The 13,812-nt window shown below is 34.9% G+C and overlaps 1 protein-coding gene across 1 annotated transcript in view; it reads right to left on the reverse strand.

The window, feature by feature from the left end:
* Positions 1-2,633: 2,633 nt before the first annotated feature.
* The window catches only part of LOC148828670 (X-linked interleukin-1 receptor accessory protein-like 2), an 80,545-nt gene continuing 69,366 nt past the window's right edge, over positions 2,634-13,812 (reverse strand). Inside the window, exons 4-6 of the mRNA XM_088926050.1 lie at positions 6,401-6,530; positions 2,834-2,979; positions 2,634-2,668 (exon numbers count right to left, since the gene is read on the reverse strand). Coding sequence (XP_088782176.1) covers positions 2,634-2,668; positions 2,834-2,979; positions 6,401-6,530 — 311 coding nt within the window. The remainder of the gene's footprint in view (positions 2,669-2,833; positions 2,980-6,400; positions 6,531-13,812) is intronic.

Genomic DNA, 13,812 nt, shown 5'->3' on the forward strand with positions numbered 1-13,812 from the left:
TGCTTTCTCAGTTTACATTGTAATAGCCTGTAAAATAAACATATGACAGTTATAAGCTGTGCAATGGTAGAATAATGTCATTTACCTTTTTTTTGGAATTTGATCATTTTTTTTATCGTTCTCTAAGACAGGAGGAACACAGCCTCACTTTAACCTCAGTCTATAAGGTCAATAGAAAGTAATGGACTAGAGCACACTGATAGATTACTGACTTGGACAATCTTAGAGTTACAATATAAGGTTTTTCTTATTTTGATAAACTAGGTTTGAATTCTGAGTATTCAGTTCTTGGGAATATAATTGTTTTAATAATAAAACAGAAGCCAGTCTAGGTGGTACAGAATATAGAACATTTATGGAAGCTTTGGGCAAAATTGAATAATTTTCTAATTCTAACACTGTGTTATTTACTTAAAAACATTTAACATTCTGTTTTTTAACATTTATTTAAAGCACAAGGGATGTTCATATTACTTCCATTTAACACAAGGTCTATTATCTTACCACAGATTTCAATCAATAAGCATTTTCTTTTGTTATTGTGGAAAGTGTACATATATTGTATCAAAGAGAAGTGCACCAGGCCTAGAGCAATACAATGAACATAAGCTTTAGTTTTATGCTTTAATATTTCTGCCAGAAGAGGTCTCTAAAGCTTCGTCAGGAACCTTGAATGCTTTGTAACAAGAGAAATATTATTTGTACCAAACACAAGTCCCCTGAGGAAAAGAATTTTTCTTTTATCTCTTTGCTATTGTATTAACTGGCAATGAAAATGTCAGCATTTATACAGTTACATAAAAATTACCAAATTCACAATTTTTAACAGAAACAGTTCAGATTTTCAGATTTCTTATCCTGTTATTGAATATGCTCATCTTTATTACTCTTATGCATAAGCATATACATTCAATGTTCCAATGTGTTTAATTATTTTGTTTTTTTTAAAAGCCAACATGGTACTGTACTTTTTGTTTTTAAAGCAAATCAACAGAATAAAAGTTAGGAGGATGTTCATACTAAATCAGGCTAAATAAAAGCTTTTTCTTTTAATTTAGAAAATGTACTTCATGCAGTTTAATAATTTGGTATCATAATCTAGGTTACATCATGATCTAGGCCCTTGTTTTCCCCTTTTCCTTTTTTTCCATATACCTCACTTTAATAATCTGGTACACAGTTATTAAACACGGACAAATAATGGAAAGGTAGACACGAAAAGCCATGAATATGTTAACTATATATATTTTTTGGGATGAATACTAATTAATCCCTTTGGTTTCACAAAACTGAGCAGTCAGGTTCTAGTTATATAGTCACAGCTAGCAGTTATAGACAACTTTTTTTGTTCTTATCAGCGTAACACAGCTACTGTAAATATGATCTGTGAAATGGATTTATATACAGTATAGTATATCTTACAAGGAATACCAATGAAACTTCTCTTTTCGAGAACATGCATTTGCTATAAATTATGGAAATAAATATTAATTACATTGTATTTCTTTCTGTTTCTGGTGGAACCACATAAAGAAATGCCATGCTGATGGGTCCTAATAAGGACAAAGCAATCCATGGCTGCTAATTGTAACTCTAAATACATATATTAGAAGTCTTAGACAATTCTGCTTCCTAACTGAAATGGCCCAAGATAACTACAATTAATTTCCATAATTCATAGTGATTACATGTTTTTAAAAAGACACCACAACCCTGGAAAGCGGTTTCTGAAAGATATACAGTCTGTACTGTATGTATATAAAGTATCATACAGTACTTACAGTATGTCTCCTATAGTACTGTAATTGGACAAAGAGCAAATTAATATTCATACCCCAAATTCATTGCATGATTATATCACAGTATAGCTCTAGGACTTATATTAAGGGGTTCAAATCATAAAGCTTTCTTTACTAATGAATAAATGAAATGCCTACAGGGTCACCAGAGTTTACTGAATGAGTTGTTACTCTTGCATGAGGAGAAAGTCATGGTAAAATGATGGCCCTGAGATAATGAATCAGCCATTTTAAGAGGGTAAGAGGGACTTTTTGATTAATATATTTATGATTGTTGCTTCCAAAAGAAACGTGTTTTACTTCTGGGCTTCCTCACTCACTGTGTACAAACAACATGTCTGCTTACCATTTGCTTTAAATGCACTCTTCTTGTCAATAAAATTACTCATAATCTAGACTGATAGGCATGTCTGCATTGGCTAGGTCAAGCAGGTAAACTCTAATGCTAAGGCTACAGTACAAAGACAGTAGGTCTGAGGCTCACTTTCATAGCAAAAGTCTAAATATTACCTAAATAACTTGAATAACCATAACGACACTGCAAATTCTCTTTCATTTTCAGTGTTCTGTGTTGTTGTTGAGCGAGAAAATAGGAAGAAAAGTACTCATGCTATTCAGAGACTAGCAATTTGCCATCCCATAATTGACCTTGGAATAGAAAGTAAAAACAAGATTTAGCTGGAACACAATTATAGGCCAATCTTCCCTCAATTAAATATTCAGTGTATGTTTATACATTTTCTCAGAAATATTCAGTGGTTCTCTGTATATAAAAAATGTTTGGTTTGTTAACCCAAACTCATGGGCTGTTTTACCAGACAGAATTCTGGGATGTTATGAGGAGTCCCCATCTTGCAATCGTATGTTTTCTGAAGAAAAGAGGCCAGAGCACAGGTAATTCTAAATTTGTTTCTCTTCTAATCACCTGCCCCATATATAACCTACAGAGTGCTTACCCAAAGGAGTAGGATGTTCCTTCTAGTCCTCAAAACCCTGAGACACATTGCAGAGACATTTAGCTTAACAAATTTTACCTTTTTTTTGTAAAATGACACTGCCATGTCTGCGTCCAATATGGTTCTCCACATAGCAGGTATAATTCCCCATGTCGTTCTCTTCCACTGCATCGAAGGTCAAAGACAGCTCCACCTCTTTTTCCCCCAGGTACTCTTTAAGAACCCTGTTTTGAACATGAGAGTCACAGGATAAAAATCTTTCACCAATAACACAACAACACTGGTCAGCTATTAGACCTGCAAGCGTTCTGCCTTCATAGGCTGTTCTGGTTTCACAAAACTTCCAGGGGTTTACTGCTGAAGTTAATCTCGTTAATCAGAAGTTTCTACCTCCTGTTCTTTTCTATTAGTATGTTATAAAAATACTTTTTATTACAGTCAGAGGAAAGTCTCATTTTTCTAAGGACAACTGCAAAAGACAGATTTCCATGTCCATGAACTCTGCACATTCCCAAAGGAGACCTCTTATTCATCTTTATTGCCAGGACAATTCTAGAGCTGTTGGCTCCTCACTGGACAGTTAAGCAGCCAGCAAGAGGATTATATAGTACATACTGTAGTACATTTTATAATACAAACTCCTTAGTTGGTCTAATTGGCACATTTATTGAATATGGTGGAATAGACAGCTTTTGTTTTTCTTGAATTTAGCCTATTTAAAGAATTATCTGTTCTTAAAAAACTAACTGAGAGGATTTTAATTAAAAAAAAAATAAAAAAGCTCAAAAGAAAGAACACTTCTTGTGTGTTTAGGTCTTTATCTTGCAGTCTTGACAGCGTAATTTCTTCACACAGTACCACATAAAAGCCTTGGTAGTGACCTTTGAAAGCAATCCTTAGCAATTTAGATTTGTTATATTCAGTTTTCATGTAGACGGCGGTTCTTATCAATAATCCACATGCTCGGAGAGACTCTGGGAGTCTGCAGAGCACAGTGGCCTATAGGAACTCTACCTTGCACACATGCCACTCAGTGTTACAGCTGCAGATTGATGGCCCTGTTGAATGGTAAGGCCTGACATTGATTTATTGTTTATACAGTGATCACTGGTAGGGAGGTGGAGTGGTAGCAGTGAAATCAAATCTTATCATCTACATTTGTCAGATATGGTTTTGTCAAAGTCAGCGTACTCATTTCCCGTGTTACTTTCCTCAATGGGACATTTGTTTTGCTAAAAAAAAAGAAAAATGTCAGGCCTTTGATAAAGGATCTCCCATAGGACTCCATCACTTCACTTAGAAGAAGTATTGTTTCTGCAGGATTACAAAGATATACTCAGCCTTGATGTTGCTGAGTAATGTGCCAAAGCAAATCATCTAGTATTAATATCCATGGTGTGCTGATTGGAAAAAAAAATTCTATATTCTTGGTGCAATGGGTTTTCTCCAAACTGCTATGGATTACAACTGAGGTGTATAAAGGAAGAGTGTGACTCCTTGGTAGGCATTTGTTCATCATACAGTATACTGTAGATATTTACTATATCAATCTGCAAGAGAAATAATGCCAAACAAAATAATGTAATCAAACAAGAAAGTGAGATGATTACTGAACTGGACATCCAGAGATATTTTTTTCTTTAAGACACTGATGAATAACCCTATGGATTTGGGTCACTGATATGGCTTGCCATGCTTTTTCAGTATAATTTTAAAACACATATTTCCCTTGAAAGGTGGCATGTTATTTCTTCTTAAGTTACAGGGTTTTCCTGTGAAAGGTTTCCTTTATCTCCTTTCATTCACAGTGGGATTTCTAAATGGAACTTTGTAGTGTTTGTAATACAAGATTCTTTCAATTAAAATATTACTGCATATTAAAACTAAGATTCTTTTGTCAATCAAAAGGGATGATAGATTCCTACGTAGCAACACATCTGAATGTAATATTGATTTATTTTTCCTTTTTCTGTATAAGAATTCAAGAAGGTAAGAAAGGTTACAAACAAGTGGAGGCCATTTGGCCATTATTCTGTTTTGTTGCTAGGAGCTAATTCATCTGAGGTTCTCATCCAGCCATTTCTTGAAAGACGCCAGGAGATTTCCTTCAACAACATGGCTGGCCTTTCCAGACTCTGTACAAAAAAGTACAGCAAAGTCACATTTTAAAATGCATTTTCACAGAGCTTTCAGTTGCATCCTCTGGTTCGGTTTCACCGTTGATTTTGAAGAAGTACACTGGTTTGCTTTGTTAATGTCTGAGGGTTTTGAATAGCTGAATCAGGTCCTCTCGTAACCTTTTCTGTTCAAGACTAAAAAGGTTCAGTGCTTGTAGTGTAGAACAATTCTTTAATCCCAAGAATATATGTGGTTGCTCTTCTCTGGACTGCCTCCAGAGTTGCAATATCTTTTTTGCAATGTGTAACGAAACATGCAATGTATCATCACGGCGCCTCTGGAAAACACATTACATATTGATAAGACAACTCACAAAGTGAGATTTATAATTGAGGATCATTCATTGAGTGCCGTAGTGGAGCAGTTGTACTGAAATTCATTGTGTACTTTATGATTATGAGATGCAACTCAGTGCCCTGGAGGCGTACAGGCTGTTATTTGTCATTTAATAGGTCTGGTTCAATTTACATGACAGTTTTATGTGGTAATTACTAGCTGTGAAAGTTCTATTTTCGTACTGAGGTACATGGACTGAAGAGAGATCAAGGTGTAACTGAAAAGAACTCTATAGTATCCTTTAACATTCAACTTAATTAAGCTGTAGTCTTCCCCAGACCCTTGGTGTCAAAGTGTCACATTATAAAACGATCTGTATTAAGGTCTCCCTGTGACCCCTTCTTTTCTTAAGCCATGCTCAAGAAACATTTACAGCCTTGTTCCCAAGATACCACATGTATTTTCTTTTTTTGTGGTGTGGCTGAAAGAAAACTGAATCTTTATTCATATCAGTTCTTCACATCAGTGAAGCTCATAACTTTTTCACCTGATAAGAGTGATTGACAGTTTTGGAAGACTTCTATCTAGACTATCAATTCATCACACATATATATATATGCAGTGTTCCACAATAAGAAACATGGAACTATATGGAGTTTTGTCACAGAACTCAAATACTGCATGCCAGCACTGCATGTTTTTTCTTGTTATGGACATTCACTCTTGCTGTAGTACCTGGTTGGTTTTTTAATACATACTGTGTTTCTTTTATCCATCACAGATAAATATATAAATACAAAAATGACTACACAAATCGTGGCACGTTCTCCCGAGATCTTTTGACTACTATTGTCTACAATTATAAATAAACAATTTTCATGTATTCCATAAGAAGGTTAAAAGTTGAACACAGTGTAATAACGGGAACTATATTTACTTATCACAATTATTACACGAAGACTTGAATTTAGACCTGATGCCTTACATGTCTCTTTCCTTTACATTCATTGGGCATGATATTCTTTTAGTTTCTGGGGAAGATAAGAACATTCCCAAAATCTGTTATCCATTAAAAAATGCCCTTGTGGACTTTCTTCCCATTCCCAAAAATTTTAGCTTTCAACTTTAAAATTGCTATAGAAATATCTATTCTCCTTCTTCCCCAGAGGTATAAACGTTCTCCAGTGATACCTGACTTCGGTCTCCCTTATGTGACCCTCCAGCTCCTCGACAAACTTCTCTCCTTTCATCCAGTAGATTATTGGCTTGGATTCTCCGCTGTATCCAAAGAATGCCCTGCAGTCCAGGCTGAAAGGCATACCTTTTTGAAAGAAAAGACAAAACAGCACTCATACTATATTCTTCTTAGGTAGCTCCAGCATAATTTGAAAAACTCTTAAAAGAACATACTGTACATGCTGTCTATTACAAGAGAACTTATACAGTAAAAGACTTTTACCCTTTGATATTCTCTGATACTGATTCGCATTAATGTAAAATTAATGCAAATTTTAAATTAAAAACAAATTGCCTTTTAAGGCAAAACAAACAAGAAGCATCATGAGTAACAATAAGATATTTTGTAAATCTCAAAACCTACTGTATAAGGATTTCAGCAAGAGATGTTGTCATCTTAATGATCACATTTAATAGAAAATAATCTAAAAACAATGCTATACCCTTGTATACATCTTTATCAGAGTTTTCTTACTCTACACTATGTGAATTAATAAGAAGAAAGCTACTTTTTTAGATCTGAAAATGGGCTTGAAATGCAATTTTAACCCATTTAAACATGTAGAAAAAATCTTTGTCTTTGGTGGTAAGGTACTCTACAATAAGGAAAACTATAATATGTTCACCTACTTTGACATTTGGAATTTCATTTTTATGTAAAAAGCCCTGTCTCTTAATATACATCTTTTAACAATACTTTAGACTTTTCAACAGTTATAATAATAGAAATAGGATTATGTTTGAAGTTCTATGAGATAAAATATTCCATTTCACTAATAAATGAAGTCGGATTTGAAGAAAATCCCAGATATAGGGAGTAAATATGAGCCCAGGAGATTTTCTTGTAATGAGGAGTACCATCATCTGTGGAGCTGTGGCAATGCTCAGTATAATGTAGAAGGAAATAGATTAAAGGTTATATTATGGAAATCAAAATTTTGAAATTGGCACTTTCAAAAGCTGCTAATTTGTTATACAGTACATGCAGAATTGAAAATGATGGTGTGTTTAATATTTATTATTTTATGATCACTGTTACATATTGCATAATTTTAATGAATTCAAAAGGTGTTTTTATATTATAAATAAATATCTTCCTTCAGCCATTGATTAAGCTAAAACAAACAAAGTTTGGGTTAAAAGTTTGGTTACTTTGTTATAGAAATGATCCCAGAATTATATACTCTGCTGTTTTTAAATAATTCCCAAAAGCAAACAAAATATATCATACAACCACAAAGATCTGTAAGTGTTGCTCAAAACATCTTTGAGGCTTTGAAGAAAAAAGCTTTGAAGAAAAATATCATAATAATGTGGTTAATAATTCAAACTGTTTTCAATTGTCACAAATGTGATGTGAGAATCTATGTATTTTATTATAGTTTTTAAGGATGTCATTTGTTTGTCTTTTTGGCCTTCAATACCTTTGTAAGTGATTTCATACTTTGGAAAAAAAACTGTTAACATATACGATACAGATATTTTGTTGGATGGTGATATCCTTCTGCTTAAATACAAAACATACTGTACCGTACAATATAAAACAAAGGCAATGAATGGGGAAACAACTGACAGATCATAGTTTTTTGTTTGCTTGCTTTCTCCATAAAAATAAACTAAAAAATAAAATTCTTTAAAAAAAAATCAATAAAACTTTCACCATGAAATTTTATACTAATGTTTACATTGTCTTTGTTCTGAAGAACACTTTAATAGTGCAACATCTATAAAGGAAAAAGGAAACTGCCTCACTGAAACAACCACACTGGGTCATCCAGAATGGACAAAAAGCCAGAAATAATGTATTTATCAGTGTGAATCACAGTCTACTTAAACAGCAAAAGCCTCTTCTTAAAGAGCGTAGGAATTCACCCTTGAAATAGTTATTTTAAGGATAGTGGGCTTGTAGATTACATAACATGAATATATTAGATTAAATATTCCAAACATTTATCAAGACAGTATTTGTAAAAAAAAAATCACATATAAAGTAATATGTCAAGATATGCTTTATTTCTAAAATTTAGCCTTCATTACCAAAAACAGTTATCCCCTAAATATCTTGCTACCACCATTGCCTAAACAGAATACTGTACAACAGAAAGCCCTGTTAATGTACGAGAATAGATTGTTACTGGGCGAGATGCCTAGAAATGCTTGTAAATGGAGCATTTCTAACGCACTTAGAAAGAGTTGATGATTATAATAACTGAAACATGCTGTAAACATTAGCAAATCCTCTGGGCTCTAATCAATTACTGTAAAACAAAATGTACAGTAATTACTAAAACATTCTTGCCATTTAAAGCTGGGTCAACTAGCAAGATCTTTCCATTGCGGTGTGTGCCTACATTTTGAACTCTCACAAATCTTATTCTCTCTTCCTCCCGCCAGGGTTAAGCCTGTAGGCTCTTGCAGGTCTCAGCAGGCACAACACAACAGTGAGGCGAGAAAAGACACTATAAAAGGAAACGTTGCGGGCATGCATTTAACTGCGTCTGCAGCTGGTGGCTGGGCCCAAAGATTTTCTCAGGTGTTATCAATTGCTTCTCCGAGGTCACCTTGTCACTCTGCTATCTCAAAAGAAGACTGCTTAAGAAAACCTCAGTCTTTTTTTCAGTTACTGTTATTTCCTTTAATTTAACAAGCCAACTGATTTTTGGACCTTAACAGTACAGACAACCAAGATTGCAAAAAAATAGGAAAAGTGTTACAGAACAGTGGCAGCCAAATTGCCATCAAAATATGTGTAAAAAAAGACAATCTATCTCATGTTTGCCGATTGCTAACTGAAGCTAAAGCCTTATCTTCTACTTTGCAGCATGCTCTCGGATGACATTCTTAAGCCTATTAAACGCATTCCCCACTAATCATTTTTTTTACAACAAATGGAGTCAGCTATATAAGTATTATTGTTCTGTTTTATTTTTAACTACATCATGCAAAGCATAATGTAGGTGATATTTTGAAAATTAATTTCTTTACATCTGCATTCGTTTTTTTATGGTGATGGTTTGAATAATGAAATACTGTAGAGACAGAAAGACAGATCACAAGAACTGCAAATCATAAGAAATCAGAAATCACATAAATACTGGAATACAAATGTCATCTGCCCTTAGCTGTTATATAGAGTTCATAATTGAAGTTTGGGAGGGATGATGACAACCAGGTCACTTTCACTTCCGCTGTCCTTAATCATCATCCTTCCTGATGTCATTCCCTGAAAGCTATAGACCATAAGCAAAACTCTTTTCTACATCCCTCCTCCACTGCAAGTCCACCTTTGCAGCTACCCATTGGTTAACACCTCGCTCTGAATGGGGGTCCCAGCGTCCTCAGCCAAGAGCAGTACACCAAATATAACCAGCAGCTTTATTACCCAGTCAGTACTTGAATGCGAGACCTCCTGGGAACCCTGCGGTCTGTGTGGGTCCTAATGCCCCTGTATAGTGACGGGGACACTGTAAAAAAAGGCTCCGTCCATTGGATGAGAAGTAAAACCAAGTTCCCAACTATCCATAGTCATTAAAAATCCCAGGGCATATCTCGAAAAGAGTAGGGGTGCAACTCTTTCCCCCTGGCCTTTACCAATCATTGCCTCCTAATAATCCCCATCTATGAATTGACTTCATTACTCCGTTCTCCCCCTCACTGATAGCTGGTATGTGGGGAGTGGACTGGGGCGTTATCCGGGTGGGGGCCACACATTGGTGATGATGAAGGGGCGTCCCCATTACCTGTAAAGGTCTTTGAGTGGAGTGTCCAGAAAAGTACTGTATAATTGTAGTGAACTATTATATTATTAAATCTGATTATATGTAAGTGTCCAATAACCATTCTCTAACACATCTAATTCTTGGGTGTCAGCATTCCTTATAAATGGAAAATATAGAACAAAAATGGTTTCATGGACCAACATATGATGCTACTCATGGAACCATATGCATTTATATATATGGACACACATATTATTCTACACATATAGTGTAATTCTAGATGTGCAAACAGCAAAAAACATTTCAGATCTGGATTTGAGCAATGTACCAATTCTATTTGCTTACTTGCATAGTACCTGTGGCTTACTATTAGTCCATTCACTACTGAGGAAACAATGTTCTCCTTTCATTAGAAATATTTCTTACCAGTATAATGGTAACCTACTGTAGCCTTTCTCAGAGGAAAGAAGTAAAAGTGGGCAGGCAATCTGTTCAGGGCCAGCTGCAATGCTTGGCTTGCAAACCAAGAGTACCAGTGAAGAAGCATGTAGGAGTACAGTATACAGTATATTCCCCAGAACCTAGTTCCTCTCCTCATTCCTCATCATTTGGAAGGAAAGTGTGGGGTAAAGTCTTAAATTGTAGAAAAACACATTGTAAGGAAATGCCTCAGAAAAAAAGAGGAGGCGGAGGGGGGTGGGGTGGGGGGGGGTGCTGAGAATATCACAGCAACATAGGGAGCAGAGTGAATTCTTCTGTAATCTATCAGCTCAGGTAAGTGTCGTGTTGGATATGACCTTGGATTCTTTTGACAGCCATGATGTACTGCAGTCAACAGTCTAATTGCCCTAAATCTATTAGTAGCTAGGAGACTTTTTGTAAGCAGCTCTCCTTGCAGTTGGTTGATATAACTGTCATCACCTTTCAACTTGATGCAGTTCCCAGCTCTAAATTAGCTCTGTGAAGTAATCAAATTGGACTTTTTCATCTTTAATTAGCTATGATTAAAGATCTGACACTTTGGAGCTGTTTCAGCCCTGGGAAGGGTGTGCTAAAAATCGTGGGAGGTACTTGCATCAGCATATGTAATGTTTAGGGGAAACATCCATACATAAATGATGAGTTAATCTGCAAGAACGAAGGAGACACAGTAACCCTGAGAAGTTCTCTGGCTTGATAGCACTTTTCTGTCTGGTTACATTTGCCCATTTAAACCAATAAAACAACATTTAAACGTCAGCTTTTTATACGAATGCTTCAGGTGGATTCATTTCCAAAAGCTAATGATTTGTCTGAGCTAAAGCAGCATCATTTAATTACCAGTGATGCTGTTCAATTTTAATTCTAAATAATAACAAACTAGCTGAATATCACATTTTCAGCTCTCTTCTTTGGGAAATGGTGAGACGAAGACAAGTCATGACCATATTGCTTGGAATAGATTATAATTTTATATACAGTATAAATATTTGTTACTAACTTACTGAAAGTCAGATAACCTATTTAAATAAACCATTATTTAAAAACCAAGACACCAGCAAACACCTACAAAATCAGTGACAGTAACTCTAAATCTTAATTGATTGGATTTAGAATGGAATATATTAAGCAAGGCAGTATTAGGAAAGCCAGATATTGATTTTGGTTTTTGGTATTTTTAGTATTGGCAGCAGACATAAAAGAAACTAGTCCTATAACAGATATTGGCATAATGTACATCTGGTCATATCTCACAAGAAAATCATCATAAGAACTTGTGTTGGAAAAAACACACCAAACTGACTCAGATTCTTCTATATAAAATTATTTAGAAGGTACAGTACTTTTTATAGAGGGAATACTGTAGATTAATATATAAAGGAATATTAACATGTGTATTGCAACAGTACATTTATTCCTACCAAAGCAGTCCTATACAGGTGTAAATTAATGTTTGATGAAACATTAATTGGTGTTGAAAATAATGAAGAAAAAACAGACGAAGTAAAGGGTACATATGTTCCATGCAAAGAGTGTTTTAAGTCTTGTGCCTCAGACTACCAGGTGCATGTGTGTTTCACACATATACTGTATACGCCCTGGCAAATGAAATTCATTGGCATATACTGATGAGAACTATTTCCTAGAATAAGAGGGAATCTGGGGTTAGTGCAGGAAAGAAGAAGCCTGCAGTCTCTGAATGAGATAACAAAACAACACCTGACAGAGTGATGAATAATCCATCATTTTACTTAATCTGTTTGTTTCAAACAGACTCTGTACAATGGGGTACTTAAGGCTGCAGATTAGGCGATCACACTTAAAAGGAAAATGTCAGTGTCAGGGAGCCGTGGGGAGTAGGACCTTGCCTCTCCTTCCACTGACAGCAGATAAAATAACTTGAACAATGCCTCACTTACCCAGTCCAGGCCTTGAAATCAATACAAAGTATCTGCATGCATCCCTTATAAGGGGCCAATGAGGCTTATCTTTAGTCAATGTGATATATACTGTTTGTATATATTTTTGTGACTTCACCTTCCTTTCGTGCTGAAATGTACATGCATCCACGGTTAAAAAAAAAACAAGAAAAATTCATACAGCCATTTTCCTTCATTATCATAATTATTTTGACAAAGGCAAAAATAAACCCCTGGAACGTAAGAATCTTAGCTAAAATAAATAGCCAAGTAATTAAATTAAAGACCTTTTAGGCACTTGCTAGCTGTTTGCTCCTGTAATTGGTTGTTAAATGTAAGACTTTTCCTTTTCTCCTTTCCTAGAAAAAATATTTAAGAGCAGTTGGAAAGTAATTATATCAAATTAATTTATTTTACTGGCTAAATAATTATTTTAGGCTTTTGTTTCAAAGCTGACATTCTGGTCTATTGGCTTGGCTTGATTGAGGTATTTGTAAATATCTTATGGAAATAGCAGACGAGGACAAGGCAATAATATGGGACAATGAATTGAACATGGAACAACAGAGTTCTTAATACACAGGGAGACTAGAAGAGGTAACAGCATGCCAAATACAGGGAAACAATCATTCCATTAAGCAGGGTTCGACTAAATGACACATTATTTTATTTCTATGTAGGTATATTTACACAGTTTTGAGTATTTAGAAGAGGTTTTCTAGCCAAGTAGTTGAGGAGGAAGGAGTTTCCTACCAAAGTAAATAAGAAACAGCAGTCAGCAGTGAACTGGAGGCAAATCTAAACAATTCTGCCTTTTTAAACCACTTTTTTTAAACACTAACCTATTACTCAGCTAATTGCTTTTCACGGTCGATAATTCGCTATGTTATACAGTAGTAACCTCTTATGTTTGTCTGTGCTCACTAAAAGCTGTTACTTATGCAATTCATATTAAAGGATAGGCACTTTGTATTATACTGTCAACTAAATCTAGGTGAAAATGGTGAAAATTATGTCCAGGGAAACTTTAGGCATTAGTGAATTACTGAATAAATATTTTGGGGGAAAACATGGATGAACTGCATGCATTAAATAAAAGCACTGCACAAATTAAATCTTCAAAACCGACTGGAGCATCTTAACGCAGATCTGAACTTAAAAGTATAATTGTGGTAAGTATGATCTACTACTAACTAAACTGCTTTTAACTAATGCCATAGAATTTCCAGTTCTGAAAGTGTATTCTACA

This window comes from Atractosteus spatula, chromosome 9 (genome assembly GCF_055471065.1).
Source record: "Atractosteus spatula isolate fAtrSpa1 chromosome 9, fAtrSpa1.hap1, whole genome shotgun sequence".
Taxonomy (NCBI): domain Eukaryota; kingdom Metazoa; phylum Chordata; class Actinopteri; order Semionotiformes; family Lepisosteidae; genus Atractosteus; species Atractosteus spatula.